Source organism: Peromyscus leucopus, chromosome 10 (genome assembly GCF_004664715.2).
Source record: "Peromyscus leucopus breed LL Stock chromosome 10, UCI_PerLeu_2.1, whole genome shotgun sequence".
In the NCBI taxonomy this organism is placed as follows: Eukaryota; Metazoa; Chordata; class Mammalia; order Rodentia; family Cricetidae; genus Peromyscus; species Peromyscus leucopus.
In genome coordinates, this window is record NC_051071.1 from 72,631,297 (window position 1) to 72,654,163 (window position 22,867).

At 37.6% G+C, this 22,867-nt stretch overlaps 1 protein-coding gene across 2 annotated transcripts; it reads right to left on the bottom strand.

The window, feature by feature from the left end:
• Positions 1-2,603: 2,603 nt before the first annotated feature.
• On the bottom strand, positions 2,604-21,023 carry Gnrhr (gonadotropin releasing hormone receptor). 2 transcript variants are annotated; one of them, XM_028892901.1, is made up of 4 exons: positions 20,999-21,023; positions 16,080-16,636; positions 4,526-4,745; positions 2,604-2,848 (listed from the first exon to the last, which is right to left on the bottom strand). In XM_028892901.1, exons 2-4 carry the CDS (start codon positions 16,599-16,601, stop codon positions 2,604-2,606), a joined length of 987 nt encoding a protein of 328 aa, XP_028748734.1. In that variant the 5' UTR covers positions 16,602-16,636; positions 20,999-21,023. The 2 variants fall into 2 exon arrangements, with proteins under 2 accessions (XP_028748734.1, XP_028748662.1); XM_028892829.1 differs by lacking the exon at positions 20,999-21,023 and having other exon boundaries at positions 2,821-2,848; positions 4,526-4,617; positions 16,080-16,601.
• Positions 21,024-22,867: the final 1,844 nt, after the last annotated feature.

The window sequence follows — 22,867 nt, forward strand, 5'->3', positions numbered from 1 at the left end:
TGAAATACACTGTTGAGCAATATAACTTTCACTTAGAGGACATGTTTAAAATGGACACTGCAAACTTTAGTTTAAATCCATATCTATGTGTATGAACCACAATATTGACATAGAATTCTTCTTGTAAATTTTTCCAAACATATTGAACCTTAAACAAATTTAATTTTGTCATTTAAGAATGACTAAGCATACTGCAGTGATACAGATTCAATATTACCATTTGCATGCATGTATATGAACATATATGTGAACAAACAAATATAGTTAGATACATTTTATTATAGCAATTTCCATATATATAATCAAGCTGGGAGTATTAAACTTCTTTTTGTACCTTTTTTGGCAGTCTGGTTTAGTTGGTAAATTCTTTCTTTGGATAGTAATAGTAAATGTGTAAAATAATATAAACAGAACTAAAACAAAAATACATTGACATATAATTCTATTCATGGGCTATATAAGTTGAGGATCACTGTATCCAGATAGTCGTATAGAAAATATATCTTTAAAATGCCCAAGGCAATACCTGACTAGAAAAGTTTCTTGAACACATAAGAAACCAGCTGAGAGACATGCATTTTAAACAGAGATATAATAAAGCCCTTAGGTTTAGCTTGAACATATCTATCATTTTTGCTTTAAATCCAGAAATAAGATTTATCGTCATTTTAGGAGTAAGTATGTTATGAGATACTTGTGGTACACTGGTATTGTTGTAACTTAGCTATGTCCTGTGTCATCTACACAGTCTTGGTATGAGTACACATGTAAACTTTGAGCATTTCTTTCAGCACATGGAAAACTTTGAGTCCCACGCAGTTGAACTATAGAACTCTACCAGTGATTTCTACCAGTTATGTCTTTTAACAGAAAGTGTGATTAACACAGAAGATAAAAAAGAGAGAGAATATTGGAAAATAAAGTAGGATCTGAAAAATATCCTGCAGTCCTGTAAAACCCCAAATAGAAAATAAGAAAGGGAAGGGAAGAAGGGGTTTGCCATTGGTCAGTAGTTTGCTTTCTGTAACCACACACAGCCTGGGGTATTTGCAAATTGCTCTCATGTTTTGTGTAGCATTACACAGTTCACACCAATATCTATTAGACAATTGTTGACTTTGAGTTCTTACACTTTCCCACTGAGTATTGTACTACTTTATTTTCACCTCCTCCCATTTTGCATGAAAATGATGGACCTGACCTGAGCTGAATGAAACACGTGTTCCTCTGCAGACATAAATGGGAACTGTACTTTTTTTTTTAAGCAGTAGGCATTGGTTTCACACTTATAGTTTTATTTTTCCCTTTTCCCTCTAATATTCTCTGCTGTTGTCCTTAATCTGTATAGGGAGAAATCGTATGGTTTGCTACCTTGAGTTCCTTTTATTTATCAAACCTCCTCTTTTTGTTTGTATATTTCCTTGATGTCTTTCTTTTATTGACTTTCCTCATTTATTTGTGGGAAATGATTCAGTAGGATAAGGAGATAGACAAAAATCTCACCATATTATTAAAAATGGATTGTATGTTATGCTTGCAAGGTAATTAGTATATGCGTTTTGTTAATTGTACTAAATCAGGATTCATGGCAGTCAGTTAACATAAACCCTATATATTGTGCAGTCTATAGAATATTCTAATAGCCCATGAAAGAATCCATCCCCTTTAAAGACCTTGTTGTTTAGTGGTGTGTCTAATCTGCAGCATGTGAATGGGATTAATCTGTATCATATAAATAATTTTGCCAGGATGGTGGAATTGGTTGCTGAATAAGAATAGAAACGTTTTTCAAGCCAAAGAGAAAATTGGGTCTTATAATCGTGGGAGTCGAAAATTGACCTATGGACAGTGATTCTACTGTCTCCGTGCCATACCTGTTGTGATAGCATCAGTCTGTTACTGCTGCTGACAGATGGCCAGTGAGTCTACTGTCTCTGTGCTCCAGGTGTTCTGACAGCATCGGTCTACTATGGCTGCTGGCGTGTGGACGTGAGTCTAGTGTCTCTGTGTGCCGTAGGTGTTGTGATAGCATCGGTCTGCTATGGCTGCTGGCGTGTGGACGTGAGTCTAGTGTGTATATGTGTGCTCCAGGTGTTGTGATAGCATCAGCATGCTATTACTGCTGACGTATGGATGTGATTCTACTGTCTCTGTGTGCCGTAGGTGTTCTGATAGCATCGGTCTGCTATTGCTGCTGAGCCCCTATGAAAAAAAACTCCCCGAACCATGCTGATGTTATGAATATGTTCTGGTTTCCTAACCTTACGTTTTGGTATCTTTTAACCTTAGGATGTAGTTACTTTAAGTATTTATAGATGATTATTTAAGGAGGAAGTGAAAAACACAAATCGTATGTGATAAAACTTCAGACAAGGCAGGGGTCAGTTTAGAAGCTCATGATTAAGGACACATTTCAGTATTTTTTGAAGGTCTTTTCCTTTTGTTTGAGGCTCTGACAAGAAACTGTGTGCAGGAACAAGATTGATAACCTAAGCTTAAACCCTGCCTTACTTGTATATAGGTGTGTGGCAAGCTATGAGCTTAGTCTGCGCTGGTGAAATTAGTTACTTTGCTTCTATATTCATTCTTGTGCAGTCTCCCCATTACAAAGAGAAATATCCATATATAAGTGGGTCAAAGCATGGGTTTAGAAAAGCAAAGAGAAAGAAGAAGTGATTAACAGGCTCTGAAACTCTGTTTAACATTTCCGGATCAAACCAGTACCAGATTCCTAGGACATAGTAAGGAGTCCAGCAGACAATAAAGGAGGTGGCAAAGGCGACTGTCATCTTTAGAGTTCTCAGCCGTGCTCTTGGGATGTTATTCTTGGATTGATTCAGCTGTAGTTCTAGTAGATAGAAGAGAAAGAGTAAGTGTTTAAAGTCGGCTTCCTCACAAAGCCAAATGACAAAAAGTGGAAGAGAGGTTCACTAATCTACCTGTTGATTATAGGAAAAACAATTCCAACCACGACAATTCACTTGAAAATGTTCCCACCCGACCCCAACCAGGTGTAGCAGTGCTTACTTGTAATACCAAGGGAGCAAAGGCAGAGGGGCTAGCCTGGGCTCTCTAAGGAAACTGTCTCAGCAAAGAAACAAATACGCTTTTGGAGCAAGTTTTCCTCTGGGAAAGAGTGAAGAGAAGAGTGCTCTTAAAATCAAACTGAGGAGGACTGAAAAATGGAGGTATTTACACAGTTGAATATGACATTGGTTGTTTGCTATATTCTAGATATCAGATGTTTGGTGTATTTAGCCCAGTAGGAGCATATCTTCAGTGCTTATCCTGAGTTTTAATGGAGTAATTGTCCTTTCTTCCTTTAAATTTTTTTATTTATGTACGTTAATTATGCACGGCAATGACATCATTCTGAGATATATGTCTGTATATGTACATATACATATCTATATCCAGGTGCCATATGTATCTGTATTTGTATGTATGTATGCATGCATTTCTCTCTCTCTCTCTCTCTCTCTCTCTCTCTCTCTCTCTCTCTCTCTATTATTTGAATCATATTCATTCCCTCCTCCATAGCTCTCTTGTCCCCTTCCTATTCTCATCTCTATCAAAAAAATATTGTTTTATTCCATGATGGAAAATGAGAACATGAGATGTAATTAGCAAACAGATCTTGTCTATAAATTGAGTATATTATGAAAATACTATTCCAAGGGGTGATTGTGAATTATTAAATGACCTAAAATTTGCGAACTGCTTGCCACAGTATTAAATATACTACCACTCTGCCTACATGTTGCTGCTTAAATATTGTTTGTCAGCAGAACTGTCGCTGGTGGTTTGAGTGTGAGTAGGCTAGATCTGGGGACCTGAGAGCAAGAGAACTAGCTCTTGCTCCTTGTTGTAGGCTATTTTGGTTGAGCTGGCCTACACAGTGATGGAGAGCTCTCCCAGGTAGTGATGATGAGGGAAAGCTGGTGGGCTGACCAACCCAGCTACCACCCAGGCCCAGAACCAGGGCTATGAGTTGGCCCACCCTAATATCCACCTCATTTATTAACTGTTGAAACATGGACAGGGATGAATCTACAGATCCAAAGCAGCAGAATCTCCATGACACAGGTCAACAGCAGGATATCCAAGAGGAGTCCCAGTGAGAGCCCATTATCAGTGGCTTAGAAGTCAGAGGCCTCCAGAGAGACCAATGACTCATGGCAATGAACATTTGCAACTAAAGATGAATGGACTAAAGGTAAACTGTGTGACTCAATGGGCCACACTACAGTTTCCACAACAAGATTCCTCTCTCTCTCTCTCTCTCTCTCTCTCTCTCTCTCTCTCTCTCTCTCTCTCTCTTTCTCTCTCATTCTCTCATTGGTGCTTTTGTCTTGTTTGTTTTGTTTGTTGTTTTTCGGGGGGGAGGTTGCAAGAGCAGAGGTGGATGTGAGGGGACAGGGAAGTAAGTGGGATCAGAATGCATGGTGTGACATCCACAAAGAATCAATAAAAGTTAAAAATATTGTATGTCTACAATTATTATTAAAATCTTAGGAATACGTACTGTGTGGATTTCGATGAAGGACCTGTGTGAGGGTGAAGATGATTTTGGCATTGCAGATCATCATGATGAGAAGAGGGAAAATGAAGAGGCAGCTGAAGGTGAAGAAGTTATAAAACGCTTGGTGCCACCATTGTGGAAAACTGCAGTGTGTCACACATTGAGAGAAAACTTCTGCTTGCCCAGAGCCATCTTCTAAGTAGATCATCCTGAAGATATATAACTATGAAATAAGAAGAAAAAGTTATGTGTCTTTTCCCAAAAGCATTCCTTTCTTCATGCTGCTAGTCCCCATACCTAAAACAATTTCTAAGCTCCTTGGCATTACACTTTGACGATTATATTGAAATTTGTGAGTGAGGTTTACTTGAACCACGTTTGCACTAGTTTGGATGACCTGCAGGGTTTTGTAATTGGTGGAATTATTTCAGTCTTGAAGAACAATGATCACTTGAAGACTTAAGCCTCACTTGCCCTTTCACTTCCCCCATACTTACACCAAGCAGTCTCATTGAAAGTGATTTTGTCCATTCTATATCCACAGTGCTTAAAACCGTGCCTTTTAGATTGTATCTGTAAACATACATATTCAATTTGTTCTAGACATTGAAAGGCCTAATAACATGGTATACTTTTTTAAATGGTCAAAGCATATAAACAGTGTAGAGGCTTCTACCCTGATAATACTGAGTGGAAGATAGATGTGAGTAATGACATTGGAAGAAGAGGCAGGTAAAAGGCAAACCCCACTCCTGTTTCTTATAGTCTGAACAGTTATTATAAAACCTGGACACCAAATTTCAGTTCAAAACTTCAATTTTAGAGATAAAAGGTTTTAAAGGACTGATAGCCATGAGTTCAATAATGAATGTCACCTTGAGCAGTCTCAGAAAGAAGTTCTTGGTTGCTCTGAGGCAACCAAGAAAACTAAAATTGTATCTTGGTGGCTGTATCTCCTGGGATAAGAAAGCCTCTTTGTGTTTAAACATCCTGAGGCTGCAGATAGGTTTCTTCCACTCTATCAACACTAAGGCTCTTGGGATGCTTCCCACACAGGTCCACTTATATCCTTAAAAGTCCTGAGCCTCCTTATGCTATTTTCCCTTTGTCCTTTTGTCTCCCCTAGGCTGCGGATTATGCTCATTGTCAATAATAAAGCTGATTGGCTGATGGCTGGGCAGGAAGAAATTGAGCACAATAGCCGGACTAGGAGAATTCTGGGAAGAAGAAAGGCAGAGTCTGGGCAGACACTGCCAGCCACCCAAGAAGCAACATGTGAAAGAACCAGTAAGCCACAGGCCACATGACAATACATAGATTAATAGAAATGGGTTAATTTAAATGTAATATGCCTGAGCCATCGGCCAAACATTTATAATTAATATAAACCTCTGAGTGATTATTTGGAAATGGCTAAGGGACAGGGCAGGACAGCAAAAAGCCAGTTATCTGGGAACTGGCAAGTGGGAGAATATTTACATATAGTGGCCAATATTGGGGCCCATATACCCACATAAAGCCTGAGAAACTTAAAAAAGGGGGGAGGGGTTTTATAGAACACATAAATGAAGCAAAAAACAGCTTCTTAATTGTGTTTCTCATGTAGGCCATGGTACAGAAATGCTGTAGCATTTGGGCGTGACAGTACACAGAGGTGTCTCCAAGCTGGGTAGTGTACTGTGTGTCAGGTCTAGCTATTGCTCACAGACAAACAGGATTATAGAAACACAGTAAAGACAGATTCAGACAGGAAAAAAAACCCAAACTTCTAAATAGTTCAAAGATCTGCATAGGCTTGCAGGAGAGAGGAAATAGGGTATAGACAGAAATAAGTTTAAAAATAATTTTAATAAAGTCCTTGAGAGAGGAATAGAGTAATAAAAAATTATGATAAGCCACATAAGGGTGGAAAATGCACAGAGTCTGGGTTATGCATCTTATTGTGTTGTCTTTAAAATTTGACTGCTATGAGACATTTGATTATGGAAGCTGTTAGACTAAACCAACCTATATATTTAAAAAATATCTTGACTCCAAAATTCAAGTCAAAAGGTATGTATGTCACTTTGGGGGAAAGGTTATGTTTTTGTTTCAGCAGGAAATGAGAGACTGTGGATTCATTCTGGATTAAGAAAAATCAGGTTCGGTATAGGAAGACTCCCTGAAATCCTAACTGTAGACATGAGAAAATAAACCTAAAGTAACTACAAGACACATGATGTATATTTAACTGCCCAAACATAAAACAAAAATTATCTTTGACTGGCTTGTATACAATGCACAGTTTATATATTTTCAGAACAATGGGACCAGAAACCAATAAAATGGATAGTCCAGATGATCCAATGTTTCAAAACACCTCTGTTACAGTTTCCTAAGTTCTACATCTAAACAACTTCAAGGCTGAAGGCTGAGATGGACCAGCTGCACAAAATACCCCAGTTAGGACTTGACCATAATTCAAAGTCTTCTCAGAGTCCACATAAGATTACCAGTGTCCCTAATCAACAGGATGTAGTCTAGATAATTATGCCCCAATTTTCAAAATATTGTTTATGAATGTTTGTTTTCATTTAAGGAGGTTTGGTTATAAATTGTCAATGGTCATAGTCAATCTCTTTCTAAGGAAGAAAGGAGGATATAATGCAAAAATGATCAGGAAAAGGGTAGATTATTATGATGAAAAAAAAAAGGTAGATTATTGAACCTACTTTAATCCAAAACCAACTGTTAATCTCAAAATATTTTACATTGTTATCAATTTTGGTTTATTGATACAAGTTTAAGGTCAATTTTCTTATACTGTATGTATATTTCTACTCATGTTTAAGGTATTATGTTTATGCAGCTAATTTAAAAAATGTAATGTACGATTAAAAATACAGATTAGTAGGCATCTATAATAGTGAAACTTATAGCCACATTGGTTAGGTTTTCTAGGTATGCAAAGATATATTTCAATTAAGTAGGTATCTTCAAACACTTCAAAGACCTACAGAATATGGCATTTAAGATGTTTTAAGAACTTATACTTCTCTCATAGTGAGATTCATCTGCTCCTGGCAGTACCAATTACTTCAAAGAGGACAATAGGTATTGAAGAAACTCCTTATGGAGTTTGCTTTCAATGTGGCAAGGCTAGCCATTTGGGCAAGAAACTGCTCTCGCCTGGACTGCTTAACAGGATGCTCTACAAACTGGACATGCAGGACCCACAGGAAAGTGACCCATTAAGCTTTGCCAAAACAAGTCAGGATGGTCCTTCAGGTTCCTGTTTCACAGAAGAAACTGCCAGACATTCTGCAGGACACAGAGGAAAGTGATGAACTTTGTCAATATAGGCAGGACAGTCCTTCAAATTTCCTGCTTCACTGAAAAGTCTGCCAGATACTCTAGGCCTGAAGATGGATGCCCCAACATTACAGAAGAACTTTGGGTGACTGTCCAGGCAGCCAGATATCTCTGTCATTTTTAGCATTTTGAAAGTTGCTTACAATGCACTTCCTGTTTACTCAGGTAATATTATATACTTCTGGGGTCTTTGATGGAGTTGAAGACTAAATGGTTATAATTATAGTTTTCCTTAGTTATAATAAAAGATAAACTAGATACAAAACTTTAGAATTACCAAGATAAAATAGTTAATTATTTTCTCTAATTTTGCTAAATGCAAATGGATTAGATAGTGTTATTGTATTCCTTACTTAATAACTGTTTTGTTGTATATAATTTTACTATGTTAAGGTTAAAAACCTTCCTTTTTAATTAGATAAAAAGGGGGAAATACTATGGATTATGCTCATTGTTAATAATAAAGCTGATTGGCCAACGGCTGGGCAGGAAGAGATTGAGTGCGAGAGCCAGACTAGGAGAATTCTGGGAAGAGGAAAGGCAGAGTTGGGCCAGAGGCTGCAAGCTGCCCATGAAGCAAGAAGTGAAAGAACTGGTAAGTCATGGGCCAAATGGTGATATATAAATAGAAATGGGTTAATTTAAATGTAAGAGCTAGCTAGTAATATGCCTGAGCCACCAGCCAAACATATACAATTAATATAAGCCTCTGAGTGGTTATTTAGGAATTGGCCCATACTCTTCAAACATATCAACTTTATGAAACATGGAAGTAGACAGGAATGTTTCCAGCAAAGAATACTTAGGTAACAGCATGGGAACCACCATATAACCTTGGGTATTTTTTTGTTAAAAGGGCAGAAATTGAGGAAGGTCTGGGAGGAATTGGGGAAGGGATAATGCAATCAAAATCTAGTGCTTGAAACTTTTTTACTTATTTTTTTTTTAGGGCAGAAAATAAACTAGGACAACAAATGAAATTTCAATAGGGCATGTAGCTTTCTTAAACACAGGGTGAAGTTGAGACTGGTAAAGAAATGCCATATCTCCAACATTTAAAGAATTCAGAAAACATTTGGGAGTGAAGACAATTGCAGTAGTTTGAATGTGAATGTCCATCATAAGCTCATATATTTGCGTGCTTACTCCTCATTTGAACTGTTTGGAAGGATTAGGAGGTGTGTCTAGTTGGAGGTATGTTTTTGAGGATTGACTTTGAGGTTTCACTAGTTCACTGCAGGTCCAGTCTCTGTCTGTCTGTCTGCCTCTGTACCTGTCTTTCTAGCTCTCAGCTACATTCATGTTTGCTTCCTGCAACAGTGATCATGGACTAACCCTCTAAAATGATAAGCAAGCTCTAATTCACTGCTTTATTTTTTTTAAATAAGAGTTGCCTTGGTCATGGTGTCTCTTCATAGCAATAGAATAGTAATTAAGATAACAGCAAATAAGAAAATGCTAATATTTGATGATGTAGAGGCTAAAGGTATCCAATAAAATCTTTGTATAGTTCTTACAACCTTGTCCTATGTGTGAAATTCTTTTTAAAAATGATATCTTTATTTTAAAACTTTAAAAAGCACAACTACAATCTATTAATGAAAATATTGTAAGTCGTTTTCAAGAATAAATTCCAGGGCTGGAGTGTTGGCTCAGCACTTACAAGTGCTAAGTTTGGTTCCCAGCACTCAAGTCAGGTGATTGACAACTGCCTGTAGCTGTAGCTTCAGAGATCCAATGCCCCCTTGTGGCCTTCATGAAATGTGCCCACACACAAATAAAAGAGAGTTGAAAAACAAACAAATAAGCAAGTAAATGCTTATTCTTTTTTTTTTTTTTCTGACTCCTGAAGCACATTTCTTATCTTGTCATTTCCAAGTGTGCTCCGGAGAAACTTCATTTTACTGTGTAACATTATCCAGATAAAAAGAAGAGAAGAAAAACATTTTCAAATCTAGAGCAAGTAAATTTGAAACAAATGCTTTTGTTATTATCAAATGATGGCTAATAAATACTCTTTAAATTTTTTTTCTAATTGAATAAGATATTTTAGTTTACTTAACAGTTGGTTCTGGATTTCTTTATTTTGTGAGGTTATGGGACTGGAGTGGAGTGGCCTCATTTTAAAAGGATTCTGAAATATCATTTTCTTTGTAGATTATAGAAAAACCTCATATCTTGTTTTATTTGGGGCTTGGTCCTGCCTAAACTTGTGTCTTATATTGTAATTACAGCATTGATTTTTCAGTTTGAGATCTTTTATCAAGTAGAATATAAAGTTTAAATTAATCCACTAGAGGGCAACAAAGGATCATATCATCAGTCTCAAAACCAAGAAATCCTTGTTTCTTCCTTTTCTCATGTGGTCTTCGTTTACTATGGTCTCCTATTCCTTGTTCTCCCTCTCTGTTCTTGATCCAGCTGGGATCTCCCGCTCTCTTTCCCTCGACCCTTGCCCTTCATTGCTCCCACTCATATCCAGGTTGTTCATGAAGATCTCAGCCATTTCTCTGTCATTGGGCAATCCTCCCACAGAAATCCACAAAGATACCCCCACAAAAGACTGCTGGCAATGGTCGAGAGACTGCAGGGACTAACCTACTCTGGTGATGGGATGGCCAAACACCCTAATAGTTGTGTCAGAAACCCCATCCAAGGACTGAGGAATCTGGATGCAGACATCCACGGCTAGGACCCGGGTGGAGTGCTGGGAGTCTAATTAGCGAGAAAGAGGAGGTTTTATATGAGCGAGAATTGTTGAAACCAAGGTTGGATAAAGCACAGGGACAAATAACCAAATGAATGGAAACACATGAACTATGAACCAAAGGCTGAGGGGCCCCCAACTGGATCAGGCCCTCTGAATAGGTAAGACAGTTGATTGGCTTGATCTGTTTGGGAGGCATCTAGGTAGTGGTACCAGATCCTGGGCTCATTGCATGAGTTAGCTGTTTGAAACCTGGGACTTATGCAGGGACGCTTGGCTCAATCTGGGAGGAGGGGACTGGACCTGCCTGGACTGAGTCTACCAGGTCAAACTCAGTCCTCGGGGGAGGCTTTGCCCTGGAGGTGGTGGGAATGGAGGGTGGGCTGGGGGGAGGGCTGGGGGGAAGGGGAGGTAGGTAGGTAGGGGGAGAACAAGGGAATCTATGGTTGTTATGTAGAACTGAATGGTATTGTAAAATAAAATTAAATTAAATTAAAAAAAAAAAAACAAGAAATCCAAACAAGTCTGCTAATTTCATTCTAAGGATCCACGTCAACTTTTCACCACATTACAGACTGAGTCTTTTATTATCACATACTTTTCAGCTTGACTTTATTTAAGCTGTAGTTTAAAGTAGATCAAACATATATAACCTGTTTTGTTCTTATCAGTGTTTATTTTGTCATAATCTAGAACATTATTTCCCTTCTTTGCAAACAATTGAAGATACTTATTCCTTCTTAGAACATGATACTTTGTCCACATCAGGGAATTTAGTTAAGTGGATACTGTGGAGTTAATGTTACAATCTTAATTCATGATAGACTAGCTTAAAACCAGAAGTTCAGAAAAGGACATGGGGATTCAGAATCTTACCCATAATTAATTGGTTTTAGCCTTGGCTCGATGTATTTTGTTTTCTGCACTGTGTTCATTTGAGTGGTTACTATAGGGATCCACTTTGCTTTCAGTGGTTCCTTTGTCCTTGGAGTCTTTCTCCAATTTCTGTTTATCTTTTCCACCTTTATCCATGACTCTTGCTCTTCAGTGCTTGTTGTTTCATTTTGCCATAATCAAGAACATTCTGTCTGCCTTCTTTGGAAGCAACCGAAGATGCTTATTTATTCTTAGAATATGATCTTCTATCCACCCTTTACCAAAGCAACTACAGCACAGACTGAATTTTTCTAAAAGCAATTAGCTTCAGTTTCTCTAGCTATAAATTAGAGATCCTAACAGAATCTTCCTCTCAGTGATGTTATGACAACTGTGTTGTTACATGCAAAGTCCCTGGAATGGTGCCCACAAAGCTAACAATGGATAAATCTCAATCATCACTATAAAACTTTGAGGCACACACCTTTTCTTTGTATCCATAAATATTTAGTCATACATCCATATCTATACCATAACATATATATGTATATATCATGCTATATCCCCCCATCATATATACATTTGTTGCTTTAAGCTTTTATTTTCTAAGGGATAGAATTGCCTGGTATGGTAGAGTTAAAACCTCCGGCTGTAAGTGGCCAATGAATGCTTGCGGGCACCGTTCACAGATCCTTGACCCTTAAGATATCAGCTTCTGTGTTAGTCCTGAATGTGTGCTTACTGTGTGTGCATTGGACATGAAATGGGAGAATAACCAATGCAAAGCCCTGAGCTTCAAAGGGAACTCCAGGTTTCTACTGTTTGGGTTGGGTTTAGACAGGCTGTAAGGCCAAGGTGGCCTACAAATACACAGGATTGGCAAGGATGACCTTCAACATCTTGTCCTTTGTCTCCATCTCCCACGGGCCAGTGGTTACAGCTATCCCACCCTGTACAGGTGTGGGTTTCTGTAAGTAGGGAAACTGGAGTACAGGACAGGGCTCAGGACAAAATGCAGGTTTGTCTACTCACAAAGAGGACCGTGGACATATGCTGAGGCCTTTAAGGGTTCTGAGTGCTAAAACTCATCCAGAGTATCACAGACTGTTTTAATCCTGATGTTTAACTGGTTATTTGGGATGTTAAAGATCAATAAAGTTTTGATGTTCTCTTGGGGAAAAATATAAAGGGCCAGGAAGTCTGTTGTGAGAGTTTGTCTCCCAGAAATGATAGAGTCACTGTACCCATGATACCTCAACAATAGAGCTGCATAAAAAGACTTGAAAACTGATGACATCAATAGACACACTAACCTGGAAGGGGGGAAATCTCATAGGTCCCACTCCTAGAGAAAGAACTACAGGCAATTAACAACAACTGAGAGAGGGAGAATTAGTCTTTACAAGGGATGAGCCCTCTTAGAGGTGTCCAGTACCAAGAAAGTGCTCATCCCTAAATAAAGCATATACAAGCAACACTAAATATACTAAGAAAATTATATTTGTATCTTTAAATATCTATTTTTATATTCTATCAGCAAAGATCCCCATGCAATGTTATATATATATATATATATATATATATATATATATATATATATATATATATATATTTTTTTTTTTTCAAGACAGGGTTTTTCTGTGTAGTTTTGGTGCCTGTTCTAGAGTTCTCTTTGTAGACCAAGCTGGACTCAAACTCACAGAAATCCGCCTGGCTCTGCCTCCCAAGTGCTGGGATTAACGACGTGCACTACCGCACAATGTAATATAATTTTATGCTTATCTTTTAACTATGTCTAATATTAATTAGGTTGATAGATAGAGATAGGTAAAGAGCCCTATGAACAAAGTAGAATAGTGTGATTTATACCTTGCCTATAGAATTAATTGTATTATATTGACATTTCCACTTGTTAGACATACCCTGGGCATCTCATATAATATTCATGGGCTTAATTTCTTCCTGCACAAAATAAGAATACCATACATAATTTACACTGTTGTAGGAAACACTCATGAAATATTATATATAAACACATTTAGCACAATTTTGACACATATTTTGTCTTAAAATATTATTTATCATCTCATCATTATTATTGCTATTACTGAGTCTAGCACGCTACTACTGTGCTTAAAACGTTTGGAGTATTGCTCACGGGAGGTTAAGTATTTATTGAATTTGAGCTGTTTGTCAAGTTCAGAAGTTCATTTTACTCAGTAAATTAGCTCATTCATCAAGGCAAGTCTCCACATATCTTCAGACCATGTTTCCTTACTCCAAAAACTAAGGAGTGTCCCATGTTTCTTGCCTACAGGCTCATGTTAGCTGTAGAATTTAAAAGCTGTTTTGGTAATAATCCACATGAGCAAGATAAGCCAGAACATAAACTCTTCCTGCAAATACTTTGCAACTCTGCACTCTGTGGTCTTAGATGACTCTTATTAAGGAATGTGATTTTAAATTGTGTTCGGCCACACCTAAATTAGGAAATGTCTGGTCATAAATAAGAGCTCCTCCCAAGGCTCGGCTGCTGGCATATCGTCTTCCCTGTCTCCCTCTTCTCTTTTTCCTTCTTTTTTCTTCTTCTAACTTACTTTTAGAAATGATAAGACTTCTGTTATCATGTTCTGGCACAAATAGTTTTCAGTGAGTAGTGTAGTTTTTTATACCTTAAGAAAGTTTACTGATTATTATGAATGCAAGCTAAAATTTTGAAAAAATTGAATAATTCCTTTTCTATATAAGTATTTTCTTTAGCTCCTTCTTGAAGAAAAAATATTTTCACTCTTATAATTCAGCTTTTTTTCCTGCTGACTTCAAAATCCTTATTATGAAGAAAAGAAAATAGGGAACCTTCATTAGGTTTTCATTCCTCTAATCCTTTTAAAGTCATTTTGTATTAAACTTACTACTTCTTTGTATTCTTATACTCGTATATTTAAGTTTTTCATATCCAGTTGTACATATATTTTTTATCTCCACAAAGAGTGACACGCCCCCTCCACCTGCCACTGGCTCTTTCTTTGTTTCATCAATACCAGGTCCTGTATTGGGACTTAACTTGTGTTCATCTTCTTTGAGAAAACTGACCAGTAAGCATTGCTCATACTTTAAAGAAAGAAAATAGAACGTAAACCTTAGCTAAATAACCTCATTTCAAGGGGCATGCCTGTGCAACCTAATCTTAGTGTGCATTGTCCACGTAGGAGTAATTACGCTTTTCTCCAGGGAAATAAAAGCATTTCAGTTTTCCCCATTTCTTCTGCCACATGACACATACTAATTAAATACCCTTTCTCACAATTCAGTGAGAAAACATTTACTTGGTACCTGGCAATACTCAGTGAATTCTGCATAGCAGTTTCAGTTTTCAGAGACATGGACAGTTTAGAATGTTTAGACAGATTTCTGGTTTTACAGGTAACGTTTTTGCTGGATTTTAGGAACTCTTACTTCCTATGACGTTCTTATACCCTGGTTTACCATACAGAGCATTAGAAAGCATAAAGACAATTTATTCATCTATTAATAACAGGCTCTTTATTATTTGCAAGAATTTGGTCATGTTTTCTTCAGTGATCTGATTTTTGAAGAGTCAGCTTTTGCAAGGCAATTAGCCAAGAGCGACATAATAACCAAGATAATTCTTTTTCGATTGCAGTGAGAAAATTCTTAGTTTGTACATAATAAATCCCAAGTAAGAAAAATTTAGTTATCTTCCACCTATATACGTTTCATAGCTCTTAAACATTCTCTCAATTAACCACTGAATTCATTTCAACCAGACCAAAAGGAAAACAAAACAAAACAAAACAAAACAAAACAAAACAAAACAAACCAAAACAGCAGGAGCTGAACACAAAGGGAGCACACCCACAAGCCCTGTGACATGGGAGGCTGAGGCAGGAGGCTTCAAGTTTGGGATCAGTTTTGGCAATATAGCAAGACACTATTTCAAGTCCACTGAAGAGAAGGAATGAGAAAGAAGGAGGGTTGGGCATGTGTTCAGTTGTGAGAAGAGGATTTAGGGGGCATTTACTATATAGTACAGATAGTACTAGATATTTTAAGACATTATTCATCTGATCATCATGAAAGCAAGTGAAGTAGGCATTTACCCCATTTTATGTATAAATTCAACAGAAACTCAGAGAGGTTAAGAAGTTTGCCCGAGAAGACAAAATAGTCAGGGTTGCAGTCCACTCTCTGGCTTCCAGAGACCCAGTTCTTTTTTTTTCCCTAAATAAACATAAAGGTTTTAATTTTAATGTAATATAACTACATACAACACAAGATATCAAATAAGAATTAATTTACAATATTCAGGACATTTATAGTTAGCATAATCAAAGAAAATCAAGCACTACCTATCCTATCTTAGTGAATCCAAAGTTTCACACCTAACTTACTTTTTACCATAACAAAGAGAAACTGCAACTGTAATTATCTAGTCTTCAACTCCATCAAAGACCCCCCCGAAGGACATAATATTATCTAACAACAGAGACCTTTGGCTGTCAGGACAGTCACCTATTAAAGGCCCACACAGCAGGTGCTGCCTCGACGCAAGATGAGATACAAAATAACCACATTCACACACGTTCAGGAGTTACGGTTTACCTGTGGTCCTGCAAACACGATACTGAGTATCCAGGCCAGGCCGATCATGGACTGTTCAAGCTTGCTGTTGCTTTGTACAGCAAAGGGCCGACTGATGGCCAGGGAGCGGTCCAGGCTGATCGCTGCCATCATGAAGGCTGGGGCATACATAGAGAAGAGCTTCAGGTAGCTGAGAACTTTGCAGAGGAACTCCCCAGCATACCACTGTACTGTGATGTTCCACATGCCATCCAGTGGCATGACAATCAGAGTCTCCAGCAGGTTGGCTAAGGTCAGATGCTTTAAGAGCACCTTCATTCTGGAGAGCTTTTTCCCTTTCTCCCTCTTCCGAGTCCACTTCTGCAGCTTCAACAAGAAAGATGCATTAAAGGCGGTAGAAAGGAGGAAAAGGAAGAACGTCACTGTTACTCGGATCTTTCCAGATAAGGTTAGAGAGGGGAGCTTGCCCTGTATCAAAGGGATGCTGTTGTTGATGGCTGAGCAAGGATTTTGGTTCTGTTCAAGAGAATCATTGTTAGCCATGTTTCTCCAATGACAGGCTTCAAGAATTGAGTCCCCGTAACAACGTCTGATGTTTTATTGTAACTGAACACAAAGCGCTGCTTTATTTCTACCTTCCTCAGATAGAAACGTCACAGGTTTACAATTATGTCAAATTTATTTTCCCCAAGATACTCTGGACTTAATGTGAAAGATCAAGGTGAACTTGTTTTGTGGGTTTGTAATCTAAAAGAGTGCTAACAGAAGATGTCAAGCACACTCTGAAGGCCAAGTGTAACTGTACCACCTCAGCAGATGGCCTGTTTTTCACAGTGTTTTATCATAGGCGAAGAAGGACACTTGAAGTCTGATTTTGAAGACAAAAGTGACTCATAATATTGTTCAATTAACTTTAATGAATACATTTCCTAAAAAACTGTTGTGACTAGACAGGTGCATCAGAAAATACAGAAAATAATTTAAAAAAAAAACCCCGATCCAGTAAAAAAATCTGTTGTTTGAAGACCACATTTCTCAAAACAATTATTTCTCTTTTTTCTATTTATTTCTTTATTTTACAGCCTGACCACATTCACTCCTTTCCCCCTCCACCCTCCCACCTTCCCCCTCCAAGCCACCTCTCTCCTGTGCTGGCTCAGAAAGGGGCAGGCCTCTCCTGGGCATCATCAAAACAACTGTTTTTCAAAGAAACGTTGAGTAGTCACAGATGGACATATATGTTAACTTAAAACTATCCCACACAAGGCATGAAGCTAGTACTTCCACTGTCGCATACAGCCTGTTCTAATACAAACTAATCTGGAGTCAAGTTTATTATCAGAATAGCCGTGCTGAAATTATAGTAATACTATTTTTTGTTATTGTGTTGATTTTATAGTTGTGTAAATATTGTACTTGTTATTGTGGCACAAAATTGTGAAGGAAACTAGATACTGAAGCAAAACTAGATACTTGCATGATTATCATAACTGAATTAATTATATAATATGATTATTTATAACCCTTTATGTCATATAATCACCTCACATTGAGGCCACTAAGAATCCTTCTTTGTGTTAGTTGATGATAATATTAGCCATAGAAATATTGGTATGACTTTGATTGGAATTTAGTAAGTCACAATTGGTTGTTATCAGATCGCCAAGTTGTCTGCTTCCATCACGCTCAAAGCAGGGGCACTATTAGGACAAAGGTAGCCATTTTGGTTTAGATGGTGCATTCTTGTTGGTTTATTATTTTTTGTACTGTACGCTATTCATTTATTTAGCAGTGAATTACTGAGTATCTACTACATAGACTTCCTTAGCTTTTGTTGGTAATAAGGCAGTTTTGTGGATCCATCCATCCATCCATCCATCCATATATATATATGAATATATATATATATATATATATATATATATATATATATATATATAAAATGAAGAAAGTCATAAATCAAGGTAAGTTTAAAATACGTGAGTGGGTACATTAGAAAGGCAGTTACAGCAAGGTGGTGGAAAGTTTTCTGTAGATCTAAGATGCTATCTGATGACTGATGATAGCTTTTGGGTTAGTGGCAACCAGTTGCCTGCTAAGTTATTAGACTTCCAAAGCTTTTCTGTATTAGCTACAGGATGTTAGTTCTGATAACATACAAACAAGGACCAGGAATAGATGCTCTGGGGCTAAAGCTAGCCCAATATGAGGTAATTAGCATCTGGACCTGCAACCTTTCAAGTTCTCCACATACTGCAGCTTTAGTCAGTCAGACTTAGTAAACACAGCTTCTTTCCAGGAATTTTTGTTCATGTCAGAAATATGCTTTTTAGAAAACGCAACTCATCTATCATATTTATTAAGGACAAATGCAATACAAATATGCAGTTGGCACTCACTGTTTGTCACGGTTATGTTCTATAAACTTCTGGAAGCTGAATTAATGAACATCAGCTATTATTCCTAGCAAAACAAAGAGTGAGGTCCTATGAGCCAAGGCCTCTTGCCAAAGCCCTGTAAAAGCAACTGGTCTTATCAGAACCACAACCTGTTCTTCCTCATAATGCTTTCCCTGAATAACAATTTACAGACATTTAAAAAATTATTTTGTAGCTGCGGAACTTGCCTCACCATAAACTTAACATTTTCTATATCTTCCTATAGAAAACATGCAACCATGAATTTCTTGGGTTTTGAACTTTGTGTGAATGTTCTTCACTACAAAAACAAAACAAAACAAAACAAAACAAAACAAAACAAAACAAAACAAAACAAAACAAAACAAAAAAACACAAGACAGAAAACAGATCCAGTGCAATGAATTAGGAACTTAGCCACTTTTCCATAGCTTCATCATAGACAGTAAATCTCCCACACTTTCTGGAGCAATCTGTCATGTACAGATGGATGAATTTTGTGAATGAGAATTCCTGGAAAGAGTTTTGTCTGCACAGACTGATTGATTAAAACTGCGGTAATGTAGAAAGGTTGTAATGTTACAAGTTAAGAGGTTAATTTCCTATCTTGGGCTACCCTTGGTACTTTCCAACCCCCTGAGAGTCATTCCTTACCCACTTCTCTGTCAGAACTAATGCCATTTGACAAATAGATAAAAAAAAAGAACTTTTGAAATATATTAACTTAGCACTATAGCTTCCACCAACCAAAAATACTAAGAATGCCATCAGAGGCCTATGGAAAATCTTCCCCCATCTTGCTATAGCCACCTCTCTGATGTACCCACTGATCCATTTTAAACTTTCCTTGATTTATGAATTACTTTGTTCTGTAGAACTATAAAACTTCATGAAATTGTTTATCTGTCGGAACATGGAATTTGGGGTAACCTAAAACTGTGTTCCTTGGACATGATCACCCAAATGGCTCTGGAATAAACTATTATTTTCCTTTAAGGTGAGAGCTGTGCTGCCACCTCCCCTCCCCATTTTCTGCTGTGGAATAATCCCTTTGTACACCTTGAAGACTTGTCACTATAATTGTTTTAATAAAGAATCTGATTGGCCAATAGCTGCTGAACAGGATCAGATTAGGAGGGGGAGCCAAACTGGGAATGCTGAGAAGAAGGGTGGATTCTAGAGGCTTGAGCAGATGCAAGGAAAAGCAAGATGGACATGCCAAACTGAAAAAAGGTACCAAGTCACATGGCAAAGCACAGACACAAGAAATATGTGTTAATTTAAATGGCAGAGTTAGCTAGTAACAGGCCTGAGCTATTGGCCGAACATTTGTAATTAATATTAAGATTCTGAATGGTTATTTGGGAAGTGGCTGCCAGGACAGGAAAACCCCACCCACACTTTTTCTTTTCCATTTTTTTCTTTTTCTATCCACCCCGCCCCCTTTATGGACAGTTTCTTCATTTTCCTGGATGGGTTTTCTCTGTAAAGTGAATCAGAACTCTTTTTTGTTGTGGTCATGGAGGCATATCAGCACCATACTTCAGAAACATTTTATTTTATTTATTTATTTATTTATTTATTTATTTATTTATTTATTTATTTATTTATTTATTTATTGTTGTTTTTGTTTTTTCAAGACAGGGTTTCTCTGTGTAGCTTTGCGCCTTTCCTGGGACTCACTTGGTAGTCCAGGCTGGCCTCGAACTCACAGAGATCCACCTGGCTCTGCCTCCCGAGTGCTGGGATTAAAGGTGTGCGTGCGCCACCACTGCCCGGCTTCAGAACCATTTTAAACAGAGAAATCACCAACAAAAAGCTCAGAAATGTGAAAAGCTTGACACTAAACACACCACCAAAGGGCTGCTTATCGACATTGTGAGAACTAGAGGGTGAAACTGACATTGAGATCTGCCCTGTTCATTTTCCGCTTGGAAACCGTGTCAGGAAGCTGGAATGTTGTTGTTCTGTGTGTTTCCATGTGGTGATGATGGAAGGGTTAACAATGTAGGGTAACTTGTGCCTTAAGTCAGGTCTGACCATCAATAAGCCAGTAAGTAGAGTCGGCTCATCATAGTGACGTTAGAAAAAGGAGATTTATTCAGTGTGGCCACCTGGGCAGAATGACAAAGGGACGCAGCCAACCCCTCAAGTCCATCTTTGGCATCCTGAAGTGAGCGAAGTTAAAATAGAGGCCGAGGATTTGCACATCTAAGCAATCCTGTCAGGGTGAAGTTCTAGGCACCATCAACTCTGAGCTTCAGGCTCATCTTGCGTGAAATCTCTGTCAAGGATACATGTTACCTCTCCGGCTGGTGCTGTTGCTTCTCTTGGTACGAGATTCCTGGGGAAATTCCCATTTCTCTGCCGTCTGCTGTTTCATTAGTTGGGCAGTCAGATTCAGAGACACAAATGTATCTTAACTATAGCTTTATTTTTGCCAGGTAGGTTACATTTCCCTACTTTCTGATTTAGCAGCAATAAACAGAATGCAAGTGGGGACCAAAGTTAGAACCAAATGGCTGGTAGAAGAATCATTTTTTTCAAATGAATAAAAAAAATTCTCTTAATAAGAAAAAGAAAACAGAACAAAAATAATAATTTTTCATAACTTCTTGTGTATAGTTACTAAATCATCAAGAATGTTGTGATTGGGTTACAAGTAAACATTAGCAAATCAATAAATTTGCAAATATAAATTTTTTAGAGAACTTTCAAAAAGGAGGATCAGTTGTAAGTAAGAGTAACCAAAAGAAATTGAAGAAATTTCTAATTCCACTAAATCTCTCAAGTAAATTATATTGCAAAGGACTCATAACATTCAAAATAAAAATTTTGCCCCCATTTCATAATATTTTAAAAGAAACATTACTTTATGAACTATCGGACATTGAGATTTTAATGAAGAAAGTGAAATTATGTTTACATAGACTATCAAAATATTTGTGATCATAAATGTACCTACTCTCATAGTTAATAATGACTTCTTTGTGAGAAAGCAGTTCTAATTGTAATAGCTTAGTTTTCTTTAGAATTAAAAATATACCAGATCACTTAAGCTGATCAAGGCCATGTACTTGAAGCAAAACCAAACAAACAAAGAAACAAAAAAAGAAAAAAAGGAAAAAGAAGGAGGAGGAGGAGGAGGAGGAGGAGAAAGAAGAATCATCTTGTCATGGAAGCTATAGTGTGGCCCAGCAAGTCACACGGTTTACCCTTTAGTCCATCAAACAGCAAATTTTAAAGTCAGACATTCTAATACAATTTGAACCAAAGGCATACTAATTTTGTATTTGCATACTAAGGAATAATACTAGAAAAACATTAAACCTTGTTTTTCTATAATTAAACTCTCATGTTTATATTAGGGCAGAAGATTGTGTATGTACAGTAAAAACACTGTGATTCATAGAATACCATAACCTGGTATCTGAGCTGAGACATCTCAGGCAGCATATGTTGCAGTTACATGGATGATAGCACACTAGAGTGCAAAGTGTGCATGCTGTATGTTCAGACCCAAGGCCGTGGTGAAGTCATGTGATGTAACATGGTAAGCCATTATAGGAATTCCTCAGATTAACTGCTATTATGTATCTATAAAACCTTTTGAGTTATAAAGAAAAATAAATTTACAATTAGGACTGATTTTCAATTTAGTTGTGGTAGTTGGACACTCGAAAGCCCTTTATCATTGCCAAATTTTTCATTACCCCTGCATTTAGTTATAAGATGGGATATGTGATCAAAGGTTTTGTGGCTAGGTTGGTGTCCCAGTCCCACCACTGGGAGCCTTGTCTGATTACAGAAGATGGCCAGTTCAGGCTCCGTATCCCATTACTAGGAGTCCTTGCTAGGGTCACCCTCATGGGTTTCAGGAAGTTTCTACTGCACTAGGTTACCACATCCTCCCCCCCCAACACACCTGAAACTCCAATTGTCTCTCCCCACACTCTCTCTTTCTCTGTCTTTCCCTCCACAGCTTGATCCTTTTCCATCCCTACTCTCCCCCAGTCCACTAACAAAATCTATTATATTTCTGTAGGTGGACTTTTTTCCCCATCTGCCAGTTCCCAAATAACTGACATGGAGACTTAATATTAATTACAAATGCTTGGCTGATAGCTCAGGTTTGTTACTAGCTAACTCTAACACTTAAAATTAACCCATATTTCTTATCTACCCCCGACACTTGGTGGTACCTTCTTTCAACACGCACGTTTATCTTGCTACTCTCAGAGTCTCTCGAAAATTCTGAGACTCTGCCCTTTTTCTTAGCATTCTCTCTGCCCTGAAAATCCTGGCTCACTATTGGCCAGTTAGCTCTTTTTTTTCTTACTGTTCTTTTTCTTTCTTTTTTTATTTAGAAATATTCTTGCTGTGGGATGGTCT

What these genes read in the sequence shown, in the direction of transcription:
- Gnrhr (XM_028892901.1), bottom strand. Translation starts at nt 16,601, where the DNA reads ATGGCTAACAATGATTCTCTTGAACAGAACCAAAATCCTTGCTCAGCC. An exon ending in TCGTGTTTGCAGGACCACAG is followed by an intron (nt 4,746 to 16,079) that starts GTAAACCGTAAC and finishes CTTATTTCATAG; the next exon opens with TTATATATCTTCAGGATGAT. An exon ending in CCTTCATCGAAATCCACACA is followed by an intron (nt 2,849 to 4,525) that starts GTACGTATTCCT and finishes TCTATCTACTAG; the next exon opens with AACTACAGCTGAATCAATCC.